The sequence below is a fragment of the Mytilus edulis genome, chromosome 2 (genome assembly GCF_963676685.1).
Source record: "Mytilus edulis chromosome 2, xbMytEdul2.2, whole genome shotgun sequence".
NCBI classification, from domain to species: domain Eukaryota; kingdom Metazoa; phylum Mollusca; class Bivalvia; order Mytilida; family Mytilidae; genus Mytilus; species Mytilus edulis.
Window position 1 is genome coordinate 26,207,920 of NC_092345.1, and position 27,965 is coordinate 26,235,884.

At 31.5% G+C, this 27,965-nt stretch overlaps 1 protein-coding gene across 1 annotated transcript; it reads left to right on the forward strand.

Moving 5' to 3' along the window:
• The first annotated feature begins 1,850 nt into the window (after positions 1 to 1,850).
• Positions 1,851 to 27,943, forward strand: LOC139511837 (endoplasmic reticulum junction formation protein lunapark-B-like). Its single transcript, XM_071298951.1, has 11 exons — positions 1,851 to 2,025; positions 3,500 to 3,541; positions 4,170 to 4,357; positions 5,601 to 5,659; positions 8,519 to 8,559; positions 10,019 to 10,105; positions 13,665 to 13,704; positions 14,376 to 14,564; positions 16,725 to 16,898; positions 18,203 to 18,319; positions 20,708 to 27,943. The coding sequence occupies exons 1-11, from the start codon at positions 1,999 to 2,001 to the stop codon at positions 20,956 to 20,958; spliced, it is 1,215 nt and encodes a 404-aa protein (XP_071155052.1). The 5' UTR covers positions 1,851 to 1,998; the 3' UTR covers positions 20,959 to 27,943.
• Positions 27,944 to 27,965: the final 22 nt, after the last annotated feature.

The following is a 27,965-nucleotide window of genomic DNA, read 5'->3' on the forward strand; positions in this document are numbered from 1 at the left end:
TTTAAAATCATAATTATGAGAAACATTTTCTAAATTTGATTAGATAATGCTCCATGAGATGATAACAACTCCTCTCGATTTTGAGGCCGCAATTGATACACTAAAATTGAGCCGCAAATTTGGTTTACAAATGGTATTTATTGATCGATTTGTCTAACCTTCACAAAACTTGATAAGCTTGAGCATATGCTCCAATGAGAGAAGTACCACTAGTAATTCATCGATTGGTTAATAGATCAATTATTTTAGTTTTAAAGAGAAACTAGCCACGAAAGAGATAAAAAAATAATACATTATGATTTTTTGTTCAATCATTAATGAAAGTGAAATAGTGAAATAATAAAAATACGCTTTTAGCAGCAAGTATGGTTCATTTTTTTCAAAATAAGCTAAGAAACATCGATTATGAATTTTTCACTTGCAAGTGAATAATTCCACTTCATGAAATCCGTATTCATGTGAACTTCAGTTTAACCCCTTCGCTAAAGATGGATTACACATGAATAATGCGTGTCAAATTATTAAAAGAAAGAATGTAAACACTGAAAGTGAAACAAAGGTAAATTATTTGATTAACTGATTCGTTCCACAAAAAAACGTTCTGATACAGGTAAAATCGAAAATTTATTATTTTTTCTCATAATAATATGAAATCAAACAGACATGAAAAAAGTCAATTGCACGATGTTGTTATCTTTTTATATCTATGTTAATGATTATACCATGCATGTAATGTGTCCGTTGGTAGTTTTAGGAGGTCATCTCGATAGTTAATTAGACGGCATTAATTTTAAGACTAAAATACACCCAACATGTTTATATTATCTAGTATATTGATTTATTAAAGAGTTATTATAATTTGAATTTCTGTTTCAAAGATCTTCATTTCAGAAACTACTAAAAGAACATAGTTTACAATAACGATTAGTATAGAAAAAACACCCAACTCTAGATAACGATATGATAGACAAAACAATAACACAAGTTGACAAGCATATACAAATTGAAAACAATAACAAACAATACTGTATCAACGAATGCTAGCAGTTACTGAAGGCAAGATTGAAGTACACTGTACAACATCATATTATTCTTATATTGGTGGCTGTACGTTGTAATTAAGTAGTATAGTTTCATGCAACAAGATCATATAAGTATGGCAATCATACTCATTTCTTAATACCTCCGAATATTGAAGTAAAATACCATTTATTAGTAAATTCCTGTATGTGTAATCTAGTACCTCAACTGAATTAATCTCTTTTCTTGTTGTTGTTGTAAAAAAAGAAAGATTTTTACCAATTTATGAATCAAACTGAATTCTTTATCCTGCTTTGCTTTATAGATATTAGATGCTGAGACTACTATAATACTATGTGTTATAGTAGTCTCAGTTATTTGTAATAATAGTGACATGACAGGTACAATGTATATGATACTAAATTGATATGTAAAACATCGAACCATTATTAAACCGAGAAAAAAGTTCCTTCAGTGAATTGCTGATGTATTCATAGATATGTGTAGTATATATGTCTCTATGATGCATGATAATTTGCCAATTCTATAATACCAAATATCCATGCATTAATCATGTCTACACTCACATGTCTGATATTAATTATCTGATTATATCACTCGATTATATCTGCAGGTAATATTATCTAAACGAAAGGGGAATAATCAACGCATTTGTCTTTTTTGTTTAAATTGTTTGTCCTGGCAGAAACAAATCTACACAGGTCCCGGTAAATCAAATGTAAGATACGACACTTTGGAAAGTGTAAACAAAACCACATGGCTAATTGTTATTCATTATCTCATATTAACCAATCAAAATGTTACAATTTGTCACTGCTTCCGTTTCCTCACAGAGGGCAGCACGTCAACACCACAAAATTGAAAACGGGAAATGTGCAGTGTGTTGGACCAATAATTTCGTATAGATAAATGACAACTTGAATAACACAGACATAAATTGTAATTAAGGACTTTACAATGGGTGTCCTTCTTTCCAGATTCAGAGTATGTAGTGTCGTCTTTTCCTTAAAATCAAAGAAAACTCTAGAAAATGAACAATCTGTCACAATTTTGTTACTCCTTTTTCATCTATTTTGAAATTTTAGCGAAATGATATCATCCAACATTACTTATTTAATGTGTGATGTTTTTCAGTTGGCCACATTTCAATACTTATATAGAATAACTATAGATTGATTCACTTTAGGGTATTCGGTGTTGGACAGAAAGATAAAAGGGGGGTTTATTGGTATTGGGCTAAGTATCAACAGATTAAGGAAGTTTTAGTGAAGTTTGGTGGGGTAGGTGTTGCTTAGTCTTTAGTTTTCTATGATTTTTCTTTTGTACTATTATTTGTCTGTTTTTATTTTTTAGCCATGGCGTTGTCAGTTTATTTTCGATCTATATGAGTTTGACTGTCCCTCTGGTATCTTTCGCCTCTCTTTTTTAACATGAATTTGAAACCAAATAATACTCTGCGCTACACAATGTTTGTATTGAAAATCTGCCAATATGCAGGTGGAAATCTCAATCTTAAACAGGAGTATGGTAACATTAGAGACACTGCTATATGTCTTGATTTTCACCTTTGTTTGAGCTACAGGTAATCTTTTTAAAAACTTTCTGCAACTAAATGTAGGACACTGAAGAACAAACGTTTTAGAATGTTTCTTGTGATAATTGTTGTCACATGTGTATCCAGCGAGTTTATACTGTTATATACATGTTTAGATACATGCATTTAATTTGTATTTAAAAGATTGGATTTTGAAAAAGTTGTCCTTACTGTGAGTCAAAAAATGGTTATTTCCACTGGTTATGATTTCACAGTCATCATTTAACAGATTATGAGCAAAGGCACCACTAATGGCACTATTAACTGTTCCTAGTTTTTCACACTGCAAAATATAATTTGAGTATTAGACAGTTTACTCCCAAGGCCGTTTTCATGCTGCAGTATCTAGCCCTGTGCTATCAAACTTTTAGTATTGATCCTTTTGCCTTCAACATTAATATCCGTTGTCTGATCCCTTAGTTAAAAATAATCAAACATTCCTTCATTTTTCAGAATTAAGTCAAATGTCTGAGATCTTATATAAATCAAAGTGATGACACATTCCAAAACACAGGTCTAAGCTATTTCTGCTAACATTACTTTGAGATGGCATATAGTACATGTCTACTATAAAAAAAACATTAAAAGACTTGCACAAATAATGTCCAAAATGCTTTATATGTACATGTACTATGACATGTATGATATATAACCATATTATAGTAGAAATATTAACAATGAGCAGCAATTATTACATACATCATTGTACATAGAAAACAATAAGGTTAGATACAAGTTTGCAGGATCAAAATGAAGATTATTTGAAGAAGGGGTGGATAGTTAGTATTTAGATACTTTAAAGATGCATATTATTTGGGCATATTATTTGGGTACAAGACTAAACTGTTTTTTTTTTTCTTGTAGAAGAAGAAATCTACCATTGAGATATTAGATGATATTGACAAGGTAAATATTATGTCTACTACATGTATGAACATAACTGTCATATCGATTCTTACTGATGGAAGATGAAACTGTCAAAATTGCTATGTGATTTTATTATTATTGTCTCGCCATACAAATGACCAATATCTTTCATGTCTTTAGACACATGCAAAAGTGAAGATGTTCAAGAACTTTATATTACTTAAATAAAGCTTATTGGGTATTCATGCATCAATAAATTAGAAAGCAACCTTGCAATAGAGTAAAACCCCAAAAGTGGTCTGTGTATGAAGTGTTTATTTTATGAGGTTTATTTAAAGCATTTACATGTATATCTAATCAAAGAATTCAAATAGAGAAAAATATTAATCGAGTGACCGAACAACACATTCACGAATGCATGTAATGTTTATGATATTTATACATGATATAAGAACATACAGCCATACACATATTTTTAAATTGTATTATAAAAATTACTAAAATTAAGAAATGATTTCCCATTGACATGATTGAAAATTCTTCTGTGGTTTTTATGGTGAATCCTACGGTTTTGTTGAATGTGTAAGAAATTGCTTTGTTTCTGCACATAATTCTTTTAAACTTGCTTGGATCAATATTTAATTTTAATGTTGTAAATTCATTACAGCAAATTAGCAGTTTGCAGCAGTTTCGCCGACAGAACCAAGAGAGACAAAAGAAGTTTATTGGACGTTTGATACTGTATTCTATTTTGATGTATATTGGTGCAGCTCTGATTTTCTACTTCTACTACCTACCACCCACATGGACAAAAAGGCTGATATATTCATCACCTCTGCTAATATTTCCAATTTTGTAAGTATATGTTTAGAATAAGACGAAGTAACTCGTACATGTAGCTTCAAATTAACAAGAACTGTACATGTATGTAAATCAAATGAAGCTTTCAATGCGCAATAAAAATTGGAAACATTATTTGATTCTTAGCTTATTCAAACAGAAAGCTTAGAACTTTGTCTAGTGATTGGAGAAATTTTGATAATATTTTTTGATTTTTGTGATGAGGACTTGTTATTTAATATTAGGTATACATGCATTCAAATGTTGTTTTTTTGTTTTTTTTTATCAAAATGCTTTATATGTACATGTACTATGACATGCATGATATATAACCATATAGTATAAATATTAATAAAATTGAGAATGGAAATGGGGAATGTGTCAAAGAGACAACAACCCGACCAAATAAAAAACAACAGCAGAGGGTCACCAACAGGTCTTCAATGTAGCGATGAGCAGCAATTATTACATTATATGTTATTCAGGTCTCAGACAGGGTATACATGTATACTGTGACATTCCCGGCTTAGAGTTTATATCCCCTGAGCCGAAGGCGAAGAGGATATAAGCCCTAAGCCGGAAATGTCACAGTATATACCCTTTCTGAGACCTGAATTACACATATATTACGGATTACCCCTGACTTAATGTTATTTTCCAGTGCAGGTATTTGTTGACAACACATATATATTGAAAAACCCAACCTGATATATTCGGCATACGTGAAGGATTTTCTAATTTGCTGTGAACATAATTTTATCGTGTTTGTAATAATTTATAATAACACTTTTAACATCAAATTAAAGTATTAAAAGTGTTAATTGGGTGATTTTGTATCAAAAATGTATTATTGACTGAAGCACATCATTATTTTCCCTCTGTGAACCTCTCACAGTCTGATAGCTTATGACTACGTCACATAGTAACCAGTGTTATGATGACGTTTTTGAGGTTCCAATTGGGGATAAAAACGTCGTATAAACCCTGGCAGTTTCCTGAATATATACTGACATCTCTGTGTTGTTATCCAATCAGAAACCTCGACACATTTGTAATCCGTAATATACATCATTGTACATAGAAAAGAATAAGGTTAGATATAAGTTTGCAGGATCAAATTGTAGATGACTTGAAGAAGGGATGTATAGTTAGTATTTAGTTACTTTAAAGATACATATTATTTGGGTACAAGACTAACATATATATTATACATTGTATATGTGCCATGAACTTATAATTAATTTATCATTTTTTGCAGGATTTGGTTATTGAAGAAATTCCTTCATTGGTATTATGTGAAACGAATCACAAAGAATGGTATGTTTTTTTCAAAAGAGGTTTTTCCTGTTGCTCCTCTGAATGTATAAACAGCAGAATTAATTTAGACTTAATTTTTTTTCTCTTCACTTTGCGTCAGTCGTCGTCCAGCATCATCTGTTAACTTTTACAAAAATCTTCTCCTCTGAAACTTCTGGGCCAAATTTAACCAAACTTGGCCACAATCATCATTGGGGTATAAAGTTTTAAAAATGTGTCCGGTGACCCAGCCAGCCAACCAAGATGGCCGCCATGGCTAAAAATAGAACATATGGGAAAAGTGTAGATTTTGACTTACAACTCTGAAACCAAAGCATTTAGAGCAAATCTGATACAATTAAAATTGTTAATGAAGTCAAGATCTATCAGCCCTGAAATTTGCAGATGAATCGGATAACTGGTTGTTGGGTTGCTAGCCCTGAATTGGTAATTTTAAGGAAATTTTGCCGTTTTTGGTTATTATCTTGAATATTATTATAGATAAAGATAAACTGTAAACAGCAATAATGTTCAGCAAAGTAAGATCTACGATTAGTCAACATGACCAAAATGGCAGTTGGCCCTTTAAGGAGTTATTGCCCTCAAAATAGTCAATTTTACCAATTTTTCTTAAATTTTTGTAATCTTTTACAAAAATCTTCTCCTCTGAAACTACTAAGACAAATGTAACCAAACTTGTCCACAATCATCATAAGAGTATCTCGTTTAAAAAATGTGTATGATGATCCTTCCCCCGAACCAAGATGGCAGGCATGGCTAAAAATAGTACATAGGGTAAAATGCAGTTTTTGGTTTATATCTCTAAATCTGAAGCATTTAGAGCAAATCTGACTGCTGGCAAAAATGGTCATCAGATTTAGATATATCTGCCCTGAAATTTTCAGACAAATCCGACAACCTGTTGTTGGGTTGCTGCCCCTGAGTTTACATACATTTTGCAGTTTTATATATGAACACAAAAAATTTTGTGGTCGTATATTGGTATGACGTTGGCGTCGTCGTCATTTGTCGTCCGAAGACACATTGGTTTTCGCACTATAACTTTAGTTAAAGTAAATAGAAATCTATGAAATTTCAACACAAGGTTTATGACCATATACATTTTGATAAAAGAAAGGTTGGGATTGATTTTGGGAGTTTTGGTCCCAACAGTTTAGGAATTAGGGGCCAAAAAAGGGTCCAAATAAGCATTTTTCTTGGTTTTCCCACAATAACTTTAGTATAAGTAAATAGAAATCTATGAAATTTAAGAACAAGGTTTATGAACACAAAAGGAAGGTTTGGATTGATTTTGGGAGTTTTCGCTCCAACACTTGAGGAATTAGAGGCCAAAAAAGGGCCCAAATAAGCATTTTTCTTGGTTTTCGCACCATAACTTAAGTATAAGTATATAGAAATCAATAAATTTAAAAACAAGGTTTATGACTATATAAGAAAGGTTGGGATTGATTTTGGGAGTTTTGGTCCCAACAGTTTAGGAATTAGGGGCCAAAAAAAAGGCCCAAATAAGCATTTTTTTTGGTTTTTCCCACAATAACTTTAGTATAAGTAAATAGAAATCTATGAAATTTAAACACAAGGTTTATGAACACAAAAGGAAGGTTGGGATTGATTTTGGGAGTTTTGGTCCCAACAGTTTAGGAATTAGGGGCCCAAAGGGTCCAAAATTAAACTTTTGTTTGATTTCATCAAAAATTGAATAATTGGGGTTCTTTGATATGAAGAATCTTACTGTGTATGTAGATTCTTAAATTTTGGTCGCGTTTTCAAATTGGTCTGCATTAAGGTCCAAAGGGACAAAAATTAAACTTAAATTGATTTTAACAAAAATTGAATTCTTGGGGTTCTTTGATATGCTGAATCTAAACATGTACTTAGATTTTTGATTTTGGGCCCAGTTTTCAAGTTGGTCCAAATCAGGGTCAGAAATTAAACTTTGTTTGATTTCAACAAAAATTGAATTCTTGGGGTTCTTTGATATGCTGAATCTAAATTTGTACTTAGATTTTTGATTATGGGCCCATTTTCAAGTTGGTCCAAATTGGGGTCCAAAATTAAACTTTGTTTGATTTCAACAAAAATTGAATATATGGGGTTCTTTGATATATGCTGAATCTAACAATGTATTTAGATTTTTGATATTTGGGCCTGGTTATCAAATTGGTCCACATTGAGGTCTAAAGGGTCCAAAATTGAACTTTATTTGATTTCATCAAAAATTGAATTCTTAGGGTTCTTTGATATGCTGAATCTAACCATGTATTTAGATTTTGGATATTGGATCATAATAGGTAAATGTCCAATTTAAAATTTTTAAGTTCTTAAGTTAAGTTATTAGACCACATTCATTCTGTGTCAGAAACCTATGTTGTTTCAATTATTTAACCAAATTCAGAGCTGTATCAAGCTTGAATTTTGTGTCCATACTTGCTCCAACTGTTCAGGGTTTGAACTCTGCGGTCGTATTAAGCTGCGCCCTGGGGAGCATCTGGTTGCTATTATCTTAGATGTTATTATAGTATCTCATAATATCTTATACTATGAATTATGATTTTAACCTTATTTTACACGATTTCCAAAGCATCAGTAAATACAGGTGAGCGATGCAGGCTCTTTACAGCCTCTAGTTTAGATGTTCTAGCACTGCTTTTAATAACATTAACGATACCAATTTTTCTGCACCAGATGCAGATTTTCAACAATAAATGTCTCTTTAGTGATGCTCTAGGCTAAACATTTGGAAACCAAATTATTTTTCTGATAATCACACAGGTTTAATGTCTCACTCAATACTATATTTGCAGTTAGTTATTCAGATTTGTACAATATAATTTATTTGTAAACTTTTGACCTTTTCAGATCTGGCTTTAAATGAACTACAGGAAAATAAGAAGAAAATTGTAAGTTATCATTCTCTTCATAACAATTTATGATTATCTAAGTTCCAAGTTATCAGTCAACCTTAAAAAGAAATCTCATGAACAATTTTTTTTTTATGCAAAAGTCTTATATACTGAGGGCAGGGCTCACGCTACCAGGCGACTTGGGCGAAGAAGTCGCCCTCCCGACCGTCACTTCGCTTTCCCCGACCCCCAAAAGCGAAAACAAGTCGCCCTGTTCTTGACGAAAGTCGCTTTCAGTCGCTTCCGTCATCGGACATTTTCAATTTTTACCAAGTTGATGAAACATTAATTTTTTACTGATAATTAAAGAAATTCAGACATAAACTATTCATTATCTTTAGAAAAGATTTTGAAGCATTGTCTTCGCAGTGTGTATCAGGTTATTTGATAAAAATACAACTTTTTATCACTTCGTGCATTTTCGCAAATTCCGGTGCTTGTTACTCGAAAACGTACATCAACCTAAATTTCGGCGGCAAAATAAGTTTGTTACTTCATTTAAACGTGATAAAAGTTGCCTCCAGTAAATGTTTAATCCATTTATTGCATTAAAACCGTCATGTTCCTTTCCAAATAACTTGTCAAACATCGTTTATTTTTGTAAATTTTCTTGCATTTGTCCGCCATTGACCGATTTCTAAACTACGGATCTGAACCGGACCAGCTATGACCGAAATCCGTACTTTTACAATAATTACTACGGACGCACGGATGGAACAGCTGACAGAAGAATATTGATCCCAAAGGGAAAAATTACGCATCCCACACGCATTAACAGACTTTTAGTTACATCTAATTGATTGGTGTATATAATTCCCTATATTTTTTATGAATGTTTCAAACTATTGATTAAAGTTGCTTAACTCTGAGACTATTATACTAATATCAATATATTATGGCCCAGCTTAATAACTTTTATAATTTTTTTTATGAGAAACACTGAATTTCATCAAGGACGTATAACTAACATATACGTCCTTGATTTCATACACAACATAATTTTTAATTAAATTGTAATTGATATAATTTCTTTACATTTTTTAAAATAATTTTTTTTTTTTAGTGCTAGATATTTAGTTGGTAGTTTCTCACAAGAACCTTAGTAAAACTTAAACAACTTTTAATTTCAAATGTTACTTTAATTGTAATTTTTTACTCATATGAATTGAACAACATAAAAAGAACATTATTTACATATGGCCCTTTATACTATTGTAAAATCCAAACATTGTAGCGCACCCGCACGAATGTGCACTTCTCTTTCAAATCTCACCACTTCTCCCTATCAGTTTCAAAAAGAGAAGTCACTTCTCCCTATAATTCTGAAGTAGTGTGAGCCCTGCTGAGGGATAGTAAAAAATTCTGAGGAATCCCTGTTTAACTGTTTTTTGCCTGATATATACTGTACCAATATTAATAAACAGTTTAACCAAATGGTTTTATTTCATTTTTATAGCTTGAAGATGTTATGGAAAAAGAAACTTACAAAAAGGCTAGAGAAATACTACAAAAGTATGACCCTGCTAGATTTAAACAACTAGAGGTAGGTAGATAATGTGCTAGGCAAGGTATTAAAATTGAATGGGAAACATATACTGGCCAATAGTGCTTCTTTTAAACAACTGTGTCCATCCATAGATTCCAACTCATGACTTAAACAGTGTAGGTACATGTACTTGTTATTTGTCAAAGAGGCAAATTAATTTAATGTTGTATTTACTTTCTATCAAGAAAAGAGTCCGTTTAAAAGAACAGAATTCCATTGCATGTGGAGCTTATATTTTATCTGCCCAAGGGCAATAACTTCAATTTATTTTATTCTTTTAACATTTTCATGAATGCCCTACTAAAATGAAGGTATACAATCTCTTTCTATGTGTCCTTATAATTTCTATTTCCAAGGGCAAAGACTTCTGTAAAAATAAAGGGAAAAAGGTTGATCAGCACTAAATATGGAATTTGTCTATGATCTTTCTATTATAAACTCATGAGATCAATTGCCTAAAATTCAACAAGAAATTTGGATATGAAAATGATTAAATACAAAGGAGTAAGGGCATTTAAAAGGCCTGGATTTGGCCCCAAAAAAATAAATGTTTGATATCTATTTCAAATTGGCACATTGTGTTTAGAAATGCATAGGTTTTAAGAAATATAATAGAAAAACATAGATTTTTACCTGATGACGTCACAATTATGTCATAATATGTACTAATTAAAAAAAAAAAAACGATAAAAATACGGATTTTATGCAGTTTTTCATCTTTATTTCTGTTATGAAAACATTGTGCGCAGGCAAGAAACAACAAAATAGTTTAACAGAAGCTTTATTATTACTATTGACATGATCCCACCATATATTAAGTTGTTTCTTGGGTGCTTACATACTTTTTCAATCTAAAATATACATAAAATTTTATGAAAAACGAGGAAAATCATGAAATTTTACAAAATATGCAAAATAAATCATGATTTGTTGCCATGGAAACTTGTTCAATGTCAAATTTGTTTTGTTTCTATGAGTACCTTGTACTGCAGCAAGGATTTCAGTTATTTAAGAATACATATGATAACTTTTAAATTTGCAGTAATTTTTGGGCTAAATAAGGGCCTTATTGCCCCAGGCCCTACTCCTTTTCATACAAGTGATATCATTCTTTTGCTTCATAATCATTAAAAACTGACTTTAGAACACATACAAGATTAGAGAGACATACTTAGTCTTGTTTGAATTGTTTTACATTTGTCATATCTGGGCTTTTTATAGCTGACCATATGGTATTGGTTTTATTAACCGGATTTTTGTGACAAAAATGTCGGTTATTGATTTGGGGATGTACGGCGGTTGAGCAGTCGGTAGGGTGGGCGGTAACCAACTGTTGTCTGTGCATTTACTCATGAACTGTTCAACCAAAGCTTTTAAAATTTTAATATGTTGTTACTGACAACAAAATGAAGATCCTTGTTTTCAAAATTCCAATAGGGAACATACTTTTTATAATTGTATAAATAAACCAATTTTTCAAGACGTTTCGGCCATTGGCCTTCTTCAGTTCTTTATTTTTCCTCTCAACTACATGGCTGACATTTCTTTTTCTGACAAAATGAAGGTCAAGTTCAATAATGACAATTTGAACTTTTACCGTTCAGGAGTTATGGTTCTTGAAAGATTGAAAAATGTTGTTTCCCGTCGTGGCTGTGCATTTAGTCATGAACTATTCCACCAAAGCTTTTCAAATTTTAATATGTTGTTACTTACTGATGACAAAATGGAGGTCAAGTTCAATAATGACGATTTTGACTTTTACCGTTGAGGAGTTATGGTTCTTGAAAGATTGAAAAATGGCGTTTCCAGTAGTGTCCGTGCATTTACTCGTGAACTGTTCCACTAAAGCTTTTCAAATTTTCATATGTTGTTACTGATGACAAAATAGAGATCAAGTTCAATAATGTTGATTTTGACTTTTACCGTTCAGGAGTTATGGTTCTTGAAAGATCGAAAAATTATAGTGTTTTTACATTCATGTTGTTGCATTTACTCATAAACCATTCAACCTAAGCTTTTCAAATTTTAATATGTCGGTACTGATGACAAAATGGAGGTCAAATTATATATTGACGATTTTCACTTTCACTGTTCATCAGTTATGGTTTTTTGTCGAGCCTGCAACTTTTGTTGCAGAAAGCTCGACATAGGGATAGTGATCCGGCGGCGGCGGCTACGGAAGCGGCAGCGGTGTTAGCTAACTTCTTAAAAGCTTTATATTTTCGAAGGTGGAAGACCTGGATGCTTCATACTTTGTATATAGATGCCTCATGTTACGAAGTTTCCGTCAGTCACATGTCCAATGTCCTTGACCTCATTTTCATGGTTCAGTGACCACTTGAAAAAAAAGTTCAGATTTTTTGTAATGTTGAATTCTCTCTTATTATAAGTAATAGGATAACTATATTTGATATGTGCGTACCTTGAAAGGTCCTCATGTCTGTCAGACAGTTTTCACTTGACCTCGACCTCATTTCATGGATCAGTGAACAAGGTTAAGTTTTGGTGGTCAAGTCCATATCTCAGATACTACAAGCAATAGGGCTAGTATATTCGGTGTATGGAAGGACTGTAAGGTGTACATGTCCAACTGGCAGGTGTCATCTGACCTTGACCTCATTTTCATGGTTCAGTGGTTATATTTAAATTTTTGTGTTTTGGTCTGTTTTTCTCATACTATGTGCAATAGGTCTACTATATTTGTTGTATGGAATGATTGTAAGGTGTACCTATCTAGCGGGCAGATGCCATGTGACCTTGACCTCATTTTCATGGTTCAGTGGTCAAAGTTAAGTTTTTGAGTTTTGGTCTTTTTGTCTAATACTATATGCCATAGGTCATCTATATTTGGTGTATGGAAATATTTTATGATCTTTATGTCAGTCGCGCAGGTTTTATTTGACCGTGACCTCATTTTCACGGTTCATTGCTTAGTGTTAAGTTTTTGTGTTTTGGTCTATTTTTCTTAAACTATAAGTAATAGGTCAACTATTTATGTTGTATAGAAGCATTGTTAGCTCAACATGTCTGCCTGGCATGGTTCATCTGACCTTGACCTCATTTTCATGGTTCATTGGTCTTTGTTTAATTATCTTGGTTAATGTTAAGTTTATGTGACAGTTGTATAAAGCTCAGCTTTATACTTAGGACTATCAACATAATATCAATGATTAGTATAGAAGGCGAGACATTTCAGCGTGTGCACTCTTGTGTGATATTGCCAGGTCAAAAATAAATGTTTATAAATTCGGTTTGCTGTCGTTGTGACAGCCTCTTGTTGTTGAATGCAGTAGGTGGCCATGGTGGCCTACAGTATTAATTTCTGTGTCATTTGGTTACTTGTGGCCTTGTGGGTAGTTGTCGCATTGGCAATCACATCTCATCCTCTTATTTTTATATTCCACAATTTTTATATTCCATAATTTCTATGTCCCCTGCACCTGCATTGCAAGATAAAAAAAAAGATAAAATAAATTATTTGTGAATGTAGATGGAAATTTTGTTCTTGCTGTATTTATAAATTACCAATCTGTATACATATTTTTGCTTATTTTAGACCCCAGGACCATCACCACCAAAAGTTAGTGAGGGATCAGGTAAGTGAATATTAACATTTCTTTAGAAAATATATACTCTGGGAACCATGTATATCTTGAAGTATTTGTTGTGTAAAATAAAATGTGAGAATGGAGGTAAATGTGTTTTTGTAAAAGCGTCTACGTTTGTATGTAATTTTTCTGCCATTACTCAAAGTCAAACAAATTCCTGCAAAATTTTGCATCACAATTCAAAACATTTGATGTCATAATAAAAAAGTGATAATTACATGACTCAAATAGGTTATTTGGAGACAGATCTATGGTCATTAAGAGCAAATTTAGCTAAATACCCATAAGTGTAAATATGTATATTAAAAAGTCATAACAGCCAGTAATCCGTTATATCTCTTGAAATCTTTTGTAAATAATTAGGGGCATTATGTTTCTCTGTCTGTGCATTGGTTTGTTCATCCATCTGTCGCGCTTCAGGTTAAAGTTTTTAGTCAAGGTAGTTCTTGATAAAGTTGAAGTCCAATCAACTTGGAACTTAGTACACATGTTCCCTATGATATGATCTTTCTAATTTTAATGCCAAATTAGAGTTTTGACCCCAACTACACAGTCCAATCAACATAGAAAATGATAGTGTGGGTGGAGCATCTGTGTACTATGGACACATTCTTGTTTTATTCTCATGAAAAATGCATTTATATATAATCTGTTTTCAGTTTTACGACAGAGAAATTTACCTACCAATGCTAAACCCACACCACAGATGAGACCAGCCACCCCTTTTCCAGCAAGACATGGTACTCCTAGATTAAGGATGGAAACGCCACAATCAACACCTCGACATCCTCAAAGTTCTGGAATGAGACCAAGAGCTCTTGTCACTCCTCAGATGAATGGAAATTATGGTATAATAATATCAATAATTAAAAATTTTGTCTTTTTTTAAGGTCTTGTATTTACTAAGTAACAGTTGTAACAGTAGATTACTGTAAACCATTATATATGGTAAGCAATTTATTAAAACTTAAAAAATAAGAGATAAAATTTGAAAAATTTGGAACAGCCCTTATAGTACTTTAAAAACAGAATAATTTTTTACTGAGATTTAAGAATTCAACTTATAAATACTGAATACAGAACACTCTTTTGAAGACCTCTCTAAAAGATGAACAATTTAAAGTGCTTATCTGCAAACATCTTAGAAAAACTGCTATTTTTTTAACAATGCATTTAATAACAGTGTTCCAGCTAGGCCGTTTTCAGAGGGCGCGGCGCCCGCCCTTTTCCGAGTGGCGCCCTGTGCCCTTTTTACAGTTTCCAGGGCGCCCTGCCTTTTTTGAAGATCGATTGCATATTAATTTGCGTATTGATATGATACGCTAATTACTAAATTTTACCTGGGGAAAAGATTATGACTTTGTTTACCACCCCAAGCTAATCAATGGTTACAACTGGTGTCATAATCTGTTGTTATAGGTAATCCGTTTATCGGATGGGTCATTAATGATCATCAACATTAATTCGTTCAAATAGAATCGGTCAGTCGGCAATTATCTTTGAAGAAATGTGCATACAACAACTTGGGCACAATTTGCGATGTTTACCGTAGTTTCATGGAAGAAACGTAATGACAGAAAGTTGGAAAACCATTATAAACTCTTTGAAGACATTGTTTTACTTGTTTTCTGTAAAATAAACAGAAAATTCAGACGTATTTGTCATTGACTGCCTTCATTTTTGATACGAAAATAACAAAATCGGCCGCCATATTGTGATCATATTTACATCATATTTACGTACTGTTTATAATCCTCCAAAGAAGGAGCACATCCGAATAAAGAAAGATAACTCAATCTGATATTTTTCCTAGCATTGAGTAACCCATTTACATATTCTAAAATGTGTCTCCATACTTCTTGCTTAAGAATATATATGTTTAGGTATTTATTTTGAGTTATGGGAAAAGTTAAAGAGGGTCTTAGTAGCAGTGTTGGTAGGGTGCCTTGGTCATCTTTTTCTGTATTCTTTATTTTTGATACTATTTTTCACTGTTGCTTTATATCCTAAAATTGTGAATTTACTGAGCACAGCTGTTTTGTGCTGTATTGCCATCAAGCACAGCAGGGGTAGAAAGGTGAAACTGGTAAAATGTGGTAGACCATAGAAACAGTATGAAACAGATCTCCTTTCAAAACATACTGCATATAAAGTTCAACTGTGCCAAGCAATGATAAAAAAACTTGTGTGACAAGCTGCTTGTCATGGTTTTCCGCCTTAAAAGTAGAAAGATAGAGTTCTATATGGGCTAAAGATGTTGTTCTTGTATAACCTGTGATTCAACGAATAAACACAAATGTTTGATTAACATCTTTTATTAAAATATGCCCTTTTCATATTATCATATCGCGCGTTAAATGCCCTTTTTCAGGATTGGCACCCTGCCCTTTTGAAAACCTAGCCGGAACACTGAATAAGAGAAAAAACTTTTTGTATAGGAACAATCAAACCGGACTTCTAAGTTTGACTGTTGTTAAATGATTCTTTTTATATGTGTACATGTCTAAAGTTACTTATATGTCAAAAGGGCTGGGTGTTGAAAAATGTTATTGCCATGGCTTATTGATATATTGTTTAACATAATAAAAAGACATGTCACTGTAATAAACAATTTGGTATTGGTATTGGAATTCAATTATCTAATAAAGCGATTTACAGTATAGTGATATCTCATTTTGATATCATCCCAAATTTGCTTTTTATATCTTGCCATTATCCAATGGTCAACTGGTTAAAAATCAGAACATAAATTTTTTATTAGACAGTAAAAATCAGAATAAAAATGCGATGTCAAAATAATGGTGTTAGTGTAAAATTACTTGGCATTCATGACCATTCTATAAAATTTCTTTTTTTTGGAATTTAGTCTTAGTCTTAGACCATGCTTTGACATATTGGTTTACTTTTATAAATTGTGACATGGATGGAGAGTTGTCTCATTGGCACTCATACCACATCTTCTTGTATCTATTTATATATGTACTACAATATGATGGTTTCTTTTTTAGATCAGGTTAGAGGACCACCTTTACCAAGACCAATACTGCCTCGTGAGAGGTCAGCGATGGATAAAGTGTTAGAATACCTGGTTGGAGACGGACCACAAAACAGATATGCCCTCATATGTAGATTTTGTCATTCTCATAATGGAATGGCTTTAAAAGAAGAATTTGAGTATATAAGTAAGTAATTTTCTTTATGAATGTCATTTAGGTATTTTTACCGAGGTCCCTATCAAGATAAAATATATCAAGAAAATATACACAATCACAAGCCTGATATATCACACTTATAAAGATAGAGTAAATTTTGATATTATTTGAGAAAACACGATAAGAATACTTAAAATTTATTTTTTAAGGGGGTAGACCTAGGTGAAGGAGATAACTCTTTAAATCATCAGTACGTTTGTGTCAACCATTTTCAAAAATATATTCTAAGCTTCTAGGTTACATAGATTATTTTCAATCTGTTTCAGGTAAATTCTTAAAAGACATGTGGATTCATTATTATTTGATAGATACCAATTTTCATGGGTAGAGGCGAACCAATAATTCAAATGTTAAAAGAATTACGAATTCTCTTTAAGCTTCTATGCAGAACAACAAAATCGAAAATACAAGTTTTGTTCAATATTCTGAAATTGGTAACCATAAAAAAAATGAATCCACAGTAGGCCCGAGAACACAGTTATTTCGTAGTGCATTTCTTTTAGACAATAAATTCAAATTAAAAAATCGCACCTGCTCTTTCTCAAAACCATCTTTACAGTGTAGTGTACTACCAGTGAGACAAATAATATCAAAATTATAGAAACTTCTACCAGCTCTAACTCAAAATATTAACAATTCTGTGTTAAGGGGGTGTAAAATTCAGTTTGACAGCTTCAGACGTGATAAAATTTGACCTTTTTGAACTGGACCAAATCACTTCTTAACATTAAGATTCAGCAACCCAATTTTTTTAACATGTAATTACATTCCCCCTACTTAATATTTCATGCATTTAATATCAAGAAATAAATTGGGAAAGTGTATCAAATAAAACATGCAAGTTATACACTGTTTCCATAAGGGACTATATTTGTAGACAACGAAAACCAAAGGACGATAATTGTGTCGTTGGACCAGTACACATTTCCATTTAAAATAGCAGCCAATTTAATGTCTTTATAATTTTATGTATGACACTATTTCATATGAAAATAAAACAAAACCCTGACCGCTGAGAAAGCTAGCATGCCTATGATATATTCTGGTTGCAAATTTAATAAAAGTAATTGACAGTAACCTTTTTTTTTTGGTTGTAGAAATAAACTTTATAGATGATTTTAGAATAATTAAAGCCCTTGAAAACTTTGATCTCAAGATTTTAACATGAGAATTGGTCTTCTTAATATTTTCTAATGTTACTATATATTGTTAATATTTTCTAATGTTACTATGTATTGTCAATATTTTTTAATATTTCTATATACTGTCTATAGGCTTTAGGTGTTGCTACTGCTACCAGATGAACATGGCTAAGAAACAGAGACCTTTTGCACCTAAATTAGAAGTGCCTCCACCATCAACCATGTCAACTAGTTCTGGAAATAAACTTGGTAAATATATATATAGATGTTTAATATGAAATTATTGCTTTGTAATATCTTTCCTGTAAATATTATTTAGAACTTTCAGAACCCTTTTCTGATATAAGTATTTTACATGCCATGCTAAGGACAAGGATTGCATCCCCTAACATTTCTAATTTTATCAAATGACAAATAGCTATAGGGGATTTCAAAGTGGAAGGTCTTGACTCCACCATAATATAACTGATAGACCTAAAACAGGATTTAAGGGAATTATAACGGCATTTTACTACATATACCTCTTGCAGTTGTTTCACTTTAAATAGTACTGACTCCTCTGCACCAGGCACCAGGATGACATACCAGTTATGTGCAACTTCTTACAATATCTTACCATATCATTAATGTCCCGATACACATTTTGATATGCACCCACCATGCCATATAGCACCGTCCCTTGGTGCCTCCTGCAGTTCAGCTAGATATATTTAGCCTACTCACAGTATTCTTTTTTGTTACTTTCTAGAGGTGTGCTTGAGACGAAGGTTTTATATGAGAGATGCTTTAGGTTGAAAAAAAACTAATGTTACATGTATAAAAAAAGTTGAAAAAAACTAATGTTACATATATAAGAGATGCTTTAGGCCCAGGTCTTGTGCTTAAAATTGATGAACCATTTGATATTTGGTCTGGAAGTTTATAATATTTTAAAAGCTATGTGTAAGTAATTCCTGATCTGCCGGACACACACTACCTGTTTGATCTGTTTGATGATGCTTTAATTTTTTATTGTACCCACTGGGCATGAAATTTTTCATTAGGTTAATTATTTAAGAATTGAGTGCTTCTTTTTGTAACTTCATTGGGGTGTAAAAGCATTGACCTAGGTACATTTTGTATGAAGGGCGTAAGCATAAGTGCTTAATTCTAAAAATGTGCGCAAGGTCAAGGCTTTTACAACCCTATGAAGTTAAAAAAAGAAGCATTCAATGCTTATAATTACATTTTTAAGCTTGAATCATGAAAACACAATTTTTATCTGACTGGTTTTTATTGTCGAGCCTGCAACTTTTGTTGCAGAAAGCTCGACATAGGGATAGTGATCCGGCGGCGGCGGTGTTAGCTAACTTCTTAAAAACTTTATATTTTAGAAGGTGGAAGTCCTGGATGCTTCATACTTTGTATATAGATGTGTCATGTTACGAAGTTTCTGTCAGTCACATGTCCAATGTCCTTGACCTCATTTTCATGGTTCAGTGACTACTGGAAAAGAAAGTTAAAATCTTTTGTAATGTTCAATTCTCTCTTATTATAAGCAATAGGATAACTATATTTGGTATGTGCGTACGTTGCAAGGTCCTCATGCCCGTCAGACAGTTTTCACTTGACCTCGACCTCATTTCATGGATCAGTGAACAAGGTTAAGTTTTGGTGGTCAAGTCCATATCTCACATATTATAAGCTATAGGTCTTGTAAATTCGGTGTATGGAAGGACTGTAAGGTGTACATGTCCAACTGGCAGGTGTCATCTGACATTGACCTCATTTTCATGGTTCAGTGGTTATTGTTAAGTTTTTGTGTTTTGGTCTGTTTTTCTTATACTATATGCAATAGGTCTTCTATATTTGGTGTATGGAAGGATTGTAAGGTGTTCATGTCTAGCTGGCAGGTGTCATCTGACCTTGACCTCATTTTCATGGTTCAGTGGTCAAAGTTACATTTTTGAGTTTTGGTCTTTTTTCTAATACTATATGCAATATGTTAACTATATTTGGTGTATGGAAATATTTTATGATCTATATATTAGTTGTGCAGGTTTTATTTGACCTTACCTCATTTTCACAGTTCATTGCTCAGTGTTAAGTTTTAATGTTTGGGTCTGTTTTTCTTAAACCATAAGCAGTAGGTCAACTATATTTGTTGTATGAAAGAATTGTTAGCTGTACATGTCTTTCTGAAATGGTTCATCTGACCTTGACCTTAATTTCATGGTTTATTGGTCAATGTTCAGCTTTCTTGGTTAATGTGAAGTTTATGTGACAGTTTTAATAAAGTTTTATATTTAGGACAATCAGCATACTATCAATGATTAGTAAAGAAGGCGAGACATTTCAGTGTGTGCACTCTTGTTTAATTTACCTGTGCACTTTATTGTGGGACCTTCTGTCATCATGACTGATAAATTTTATTGTGTAATGAAGTTGATTAAGGAATAACATGAGATTGCAGTGTAGCCAATCAGAATTAAGTATTATAATGAAACATACATCTAATGTAATCATTGACTATTAATGAGATAGAGAGTATACCTTCCACTATATTGTACGCAATAACTAGTTTTCATAGCATGAGTCTTGTACCTACATTTATCTGCGAAAAGGGAAAATCAAATTAACAATATCAAACTTTTTCAGTGCTGTCAAGTACAATCGAGGAGGGAAGTGAAAGTGATGAGGAAGAGGAAGAAGATTCGGAGCAAGATCAGGATCCTAGTGATGAAGATAAAACAGGGTGTGCAGCCCCTGATAACAGTAGAGACAGTGGTATATCAAATGCAGATATAGATAAGGGGAGACAATCTGACAATGATGCAAAAAAGAATTGTCCTCAAGAGAATGGTATCAATACAGATGAAGAATCTGAAAAAGAAGTCAGACCCAGTTGAAGATGAGTTGATCCGTACAGGAACCAGTTAAACCATCTAGTCACTTCATATCCAGTCCAGCAATTATACATACAAACATATATTGGTGTTATCTTTTAGTTATTTATTACAAACATACGAAAATAGTCCATTATATAATGATATTATATTGGTGTTATCTTTTAGTTATTTATTACAAACATACAAAAATAGTCCATTATATAATGATATGATAAATGCATAGCATAAGAAACAATGTAGCTGTTCATGATGGTTCTGATATTTAGAATATAACTGTCTTCACGCCGGACTCTTGTATAACAAGAAAATGTGGGTGATATTTTCATTATGGCTAATATTGAGAATTAGTGTTATTTTGTAATTTATATTGAGAAATAGAGTTGATTAATAACTATGTGCTGAAAGGAAGATGGTTCACTAATAACATACAGACATATTATCCCAAGTTTATTCTTAATTGAAATGTGTATATTATATACGTGGTGTGATTTTTTGTCGAGCCTGCGACTTTTGTCGCAGAAAGCTCAACATAGGGATAGTGATCTGGCGGCAGCGGCATTAGCTAACTTTTTAAAAGCTTAATATTTTAGAAGGTGTAAGACCTGGATGCTTCATACTTTGTATATGGATGCCTCATGTTACGAAGTTTCCATCAGTCACATGTCCAATGTCCTTGACCTCATTTTCATGGTTCAGTGACTATTTGAAAAAAAGTTATGATTTTTTGTAATGTTAAATTCTCTCTTATTATAAGTAATAGGATTACTATATTTGGTATGTGCGTACATTGCAAGGTCCTCATGCCTGTCAGATAGTTTTCACTTGACCTCGACCTCATTTCATGGATCAGTGAACAAGGTTAAGTTTTGGTGCCAAGTCCATATCTCAGATACTATAAGCAATAGGTCTAGTATATTCGGTGTGTGGAAAGACTGTAAGGTGTACATGTCCAACTGGCAGGTGTCATCTGACCTTGACCTCATTTTCATGGTTCAGTGGTCATAGTTAAGTTTTTGTATTTGGTCTGTTTTTCTTATACTGTATGCAATAGGTCTACTATATTTGGTGTATGGAATGATTGTAAGGTGTACATGTTTGGCTGACAGGTGTCATTTGATCTTGACCTCATTTTCATGGTTCAGTGGTCAAAATTAAGTTTTTGAGTTTTGGTCTTTTTTTCTAATACTATATGCAATAGGTCAGCTATATTTGTTGTATGGAAATACTTTATGATCTATATGTCACTCGCGCAGGTTTTATTTGACCTCGACCTCATTTTCACAGTTAATTTCTCAGTGTTAAAATTTTGTGTTTTGTTCTGTTTTTCTTAAACTATAAGCAATAGGTCAACTATATTTGTTATACATGTTATATGTAAGAATTGTTAGCTGTGCATGCCGGTCTGGCATGGTTCATCTGACCTTGACCTCATTTTCATGGTTCATTGTTCAATGTTTAGTTTTCTTGGTTAATGTTAAGTTTATGCAACAGTTGTAATAAATCTTTATATTCAGGACTATCAACATATTAATATCAATGATTAGTAAAGAAGGCGAGACATTTCAGCGTGTGCACTCTTGTTTTGTATAAATATGATATTAAATGCCTTCTAGGTTATGGATTACAAAAACCAAATTTATTTAATACATACCAATCCTATCTTGTTTGTCCACATCATTGAAATAATATTGTGTACTATGTAATAAAAGTCTGTGAAGTTATATTGTGTACTACATAATAAAAGTATGTCATATTCATCAATAGACACAAACAGTCATATTTCATCTATTTTTAAAAATACTTTAAACCTATTCCTTAAATGGTAATGAAGTTTGTTTAGCATAATTGATTTTTTTTGGTGATTTATATGACTAAACCTGTTTGTTAGGTTTAATTTATCCTGATTCTGTTTTACCTCAAAAGTTAAATAAACAAAAGGGGATACTTTCACCCCTTGTAAATTTCCAAGTTACAGTATACATACATCTAGTGGTCGATTTATTTCCAACTTTTCAGATTTATTATTGTGACAAATATGTTTATAATACCCTGATTTTGATTTGTTTGCATAGATGTAAACTACACATGTTTAACCTTTAACCTAGCCAGTTTTTGTAACACAAGTCCCACCTTTAATCCAATTGGTGTGTCATTTGAAGAAACAACATGTGTTTGCTTAAACTGTGATATTTTTATAAAATTCAGGGTTGAATCTGTGAAATTCCACTATTTTATTATTGTATAATGTGTTTACATTTTTGTGCACAAAACTTATGCATATATGTCTGTACAATGTTAGGCATAATATGGTTCAAGCAGCAATTGTACATTAAGTTGAACTTCAGGCAAGAAATTGAAGATTTTTACTGCAGATTCATGTGTCCATCATAAATCAAGTTAACATTATATCTATTTTGACATTCATATTTTTCTTTTATAAGTACATTAAATAAATATGTTTACAGGAATTGTATTTGCTATATCCAGTAGATATTATAATTTGGGGACCATGTGTATGGTTTTGTAGTAGTTTACAATGAATTAACTATTTTTTTCATCAATATCATTGAAATGATTTGGATTTTCAGTGTGGTTTTTTTTCTTTATAAAAAGACAACTCTAGCAATAAAATAATATTTTGAACAATATTTGTCATCAAAGTTAACAAAAAAGTATGAATTTCACCAGAATGAAGTTGCCCATAATTTTTTTTTAAAATAAGATTTATCATAATCAAATGTCTATTTCATATATTCATGATATAGTCTTTCTCTCACTCTTGATTTAACAATTTTACATATTTAGAAACTCATGCCACTAACATTTTATTTTTAATGTAACCCATTTACCAAAATTTATTTTGTGTGGATTGACCTAGTTTTTAGTGTGCATTGTAGATTACCAATATAACAAATAGTAGTTTATGTTATTGCCATGACTAGGGAGATTTGGTGCTGTTACTATTGTGTTTATTTTGTTTTTGTCTATAGTGCTAACCGAGTGCAATTTATGTTGTGTTCTAACCGTACTTTTGTTTTAGATATGATGAAAGAATTCCTAGGTATAAGAATACTTATCACAAGAAACTATTCATGTCAGTTTGATTTTTGATTTTTTAAACATACCCAGTTCATATTAAAAGAATTAAACATGGTGATAACAATTAATTGTAAAAATAATATTGATTATTTCATTAGAATATGAAGGAAAGTTCATGTTTGGGCAAGGGTCATTTATGGTGGAAAGTCCATTTGATGAAATGTAAACTTACTCAGAGAAAAAAAATATTTGTGGGGTATTAAAGAAATCCCTTTGTACCCTCCCACAACTATTTAAAAAGCCAACAATGCTTAAAAATGAGAAATCAAACAGTAAAGATGGGAATCTTAGATTCAGACTAATAAAACCAGACTGCATGACAATTATGTGTAATAGTAATGTCTGAATATTAGAAGGTTGCCTTTTTTCTGAATTAATGTGCATGAAAATTACCTATTGAATGATAATATAAAGCAATTTGATGTATGGTCTTGATTTTTCTATGCAATGCTATATCCTAACTATTTGTCCTCTCTTTTTGCTTTGTGATGACGTAGTTATTTGTCCACGATTGTAGCTTGTAGTTGTGCATCACATTTACCTTGCTTTTAATCATGTAGTGTTGAAAGTATGGCAGCTGCAAAAACATTTTGAGACAAATACATTCTGTTAATTATGTATGCTTGATTAACTTATGTAGTTGGGAAGATGTTTCATTTTAAAACTTGTTAAAGTATTTCCCCACCAGAAACAGATATAGAAACAAATTTAAAGAATTGTAACAAAACTGTATTTTAAAATGATATTGTCTTTCTCAAATTCTGTAAATGTTGCTGTAAACCATTAGTTTCTTTATTATTAAGTAAAGCAAGTAAAATGAATAGATTTTGAAAATTTTGAGTCTGTGATGAATGTACATGTATATGGTATCATTACAACTTTATCTTTTGGCCTAGTAATTCTTGACAGAGTTGTTTAAGACAAAAGAAAAGTATTGTTGTGGTACAAGTATGTGTATGTCGGTCTTTTATTCACATCCCCATTCAAACTTTTGTGTATTACCTTTTTATTTATGAAAAATGGGAAGAAAATTGGACATTGTGGTCAATGTGTTATCTGCCAAATCAGTTTCAATATCCAGCATTATTACATTGGTTGCAATGAATTACATTGATTTCCCAGTGAAATAAAAACCGATAATTTCACATGTGAAATAAACGAGGTTATTTCAGTCCTCTGAAGTCATACAACAATAGGCATTGTCAAGACATGGATAACGTCGGATCAAAACAAATTGTGAATGCGTAGAAAAAGATATAATTCCTTACATTTTCTACTTTAATTTCATAAAAAAAGCCATTTGCCAATGTAATAACAAGAATAACTAATCAAAGAATTCAAATATGGAAAAATATTCAACTCGTGACCGAACAACACTGATAAATAACTCATGTGCTGTGCGCATTCGTGATTTATGTGTTGTTTGGTCACTCGTTGAATATTTTTCTCTATTTGAATTCTTCGATTAGTTATTCTTTAATTATGGTTAAACATTGATTTTTGTTGTTGTAATTTTACTTTATTTTGAGAATGAGATCCTCACCTCGATAATATTAGATTCAGAAAAGGCTTGAAGTTTCTATAGTTTGATTATATTCCATATTAACATATGTATGATATTTGATAAATAAAAATTTATGCTAAATGATGAAAATATCCACCAGACCCTATAAATTTTCAGATTTGTTAATGCTATCACAACATGTTTTGTTCTTGGCCTCATCAAAATATATTAAAAAAAAATATAGAAATTATATTTTCATCTAAGCAGTGTATTCATTGATATATTAATATGTATGTAAAGGCCACATCAGTTTTGAACTGTGACATTTTCTATCCACATTTTGATATTATTTTAATGATTTTAAAATTCAATACTCTGTCATTTATTTATCTTGTCTCATTTAACATTTTTAAAAATTATATAATTGTGGTCAAATGCATTAATCATATTTTTGTTAAAAATTTAAATATTCAGTGTTTTTAAAAGCAGGTGTTTGTTAAAGTGCTTTAAAAATATATGATTTCAAGAGAGACTCAGTTAGCAGATTAAGAACTTAATCAATGTTTAAAAAATCAATTTCCAGTCTTTTTGTTTTAAGTTATTAATATATTTATCAATATTTCTTTGTTTACTAGCTATGTGCAGTATATTATCTATATCTGTATACTGAAAAATCCTACTTTTTAAGCTTCCCTGAGTCCCTGTGAAAATGTCTTGCCAAGTCAGATTTTTGATAAAGTTGATATTAATTATATTAATTCTTGTTTTCAAAATTTGTATTGATATTAATTACTTTTGATATTGAAAAAAAAACCCAATTAAGTTGTAATAATTTATGGTCCACAGCATGTTAATTGGAAAAGAATTAATTGATTGGTGTTCAACACCACTTTCAATACTATTGTGCTATTGCCTGGCGGTCAGTTATTATTTGTGGAGGAAGCTTGAGTGTCTGGAGAGGTCTACAAACTTTAGTAGGAATACTGACAATCCTAGTCAAATAAGATTAGAGTTGAGTGACCTGTCCATTGGGGTATTCAAACTCACAACCTCAGTGTTGATAGGCTTGTAATACAGTAGTTTGACTTATTAAACAACTCTACAACTGAGGCCAAATTTGGAAAAGAATAAGCAAGAGTGAAGTCCTTCATTTCTCAAATCATAATTATTGTTTGTATCTATTTAACAGTAACATGTACGCCTACTATCGTCTTTCAGGGATATTGTCTGAGTAATGATGCAAGAATAGGTAGCACACTCATATTTGAAAATGTATACTCAGAGATGCATATATATCAGGTTAAAATTCTTCATAACATTTACTTCATGCATATATTTCTTGATTAATATGTGAATTTTATGTCATTTATTTTTCAAGTTCTTGTAATGTAAATTTTTAAGGTTACTATTTGAATTTTCTAATTTATATATATTTTACATTGGGGAATTCAAGACATCTTTTATTTTAAGTAAAATTCTAGAGTCAAACCTAGGTTAGAGCTCAAAGTATCTGGGGGAGTTTTTTGTGCATGTTGGATAGGGTAAATATCTATGTCAACTTTTAATAAATTGCAAACAGTCACTGTTTATTTAGCTTGGTTTGTCTAATTGTATGTAGAAAACTTTTATTTATACGAAAATTCTAAAGTAAATCATAAACACCAATATCAACTCCACAAATAGCATGTAGACTGAATATAATGGTCAGTTTCTAACAAACATAAATCAGGTTATTGCTAGAGGATTGTCTGCTTTTGTTTATATGGGGATTTGTAACAATTATTATATTTTAAGGCTGAATAAATGGTTTCTTGTCAACAAATGTTGAAAACAACTAGATATATTAGTTGTGCATTGAAAAGAATGTTTGCAAGTCTACTGTTTTTTAAATGTACAAATTAATTGATTTTTTTCACACAATATCATATGAAAAATCCAGAAATCATTTTCTGACAATTGTTTTTTTAATTTTTAGAGATAGCCTAAAACAAGCATATACATTTTTTTTGGATAATTTTGATGTTTTGTAAATTTTTCTGTTAAAGAATGAAATTCATGAGCAGAAATACATATTGCTAAGATTGTACATGCAGTTTACATGATTGAGATTAACTACAACTCTATAGAAAACTTTTTGTATGAGACAATGTCAGTATGGAATAAATTAAATTATTTTCTTGTGAGGATGATACAACACTGTAAGTAAGATATGTCATGAGTTTGGAAGATTGATTTAGCATCAATTTGCTATATCTATATAAAAGGATTTTATTGATAAAAAACATTATACATATTTGTTTATATACATGTATTTCCATTCCAATAATGTTGTTTGTGCGCTTTGTAATTTTTGTTGACAAAAAATACATATAAAAACAATCATTGTTATATTTTATTCGCTCAT

Excerpts from the sequence above, each read along its gene's own strand:
- LOC139511837 (XM_071298951.1), top strand. The coding sequence starts at position 1,999 with ATGGGTGTCCTTCTTTCCAGATTCAGA. Across the intron at positions 2,026-3,499 it reads TCCTTCTTTCCAGATTCAGA|AAGAAGAAATCTACCATTGA; the intron begins GTATGTAGTGTC and ends TTTTTCTTGTAG. Across the intron at positions 10,106-13,664 it reads CTAGATTTAAACAACTAGAG|ACCCCAGGACCATCACCACC; the intron begins GTAGGTAGATAA and ends TGCTTATTTTAG.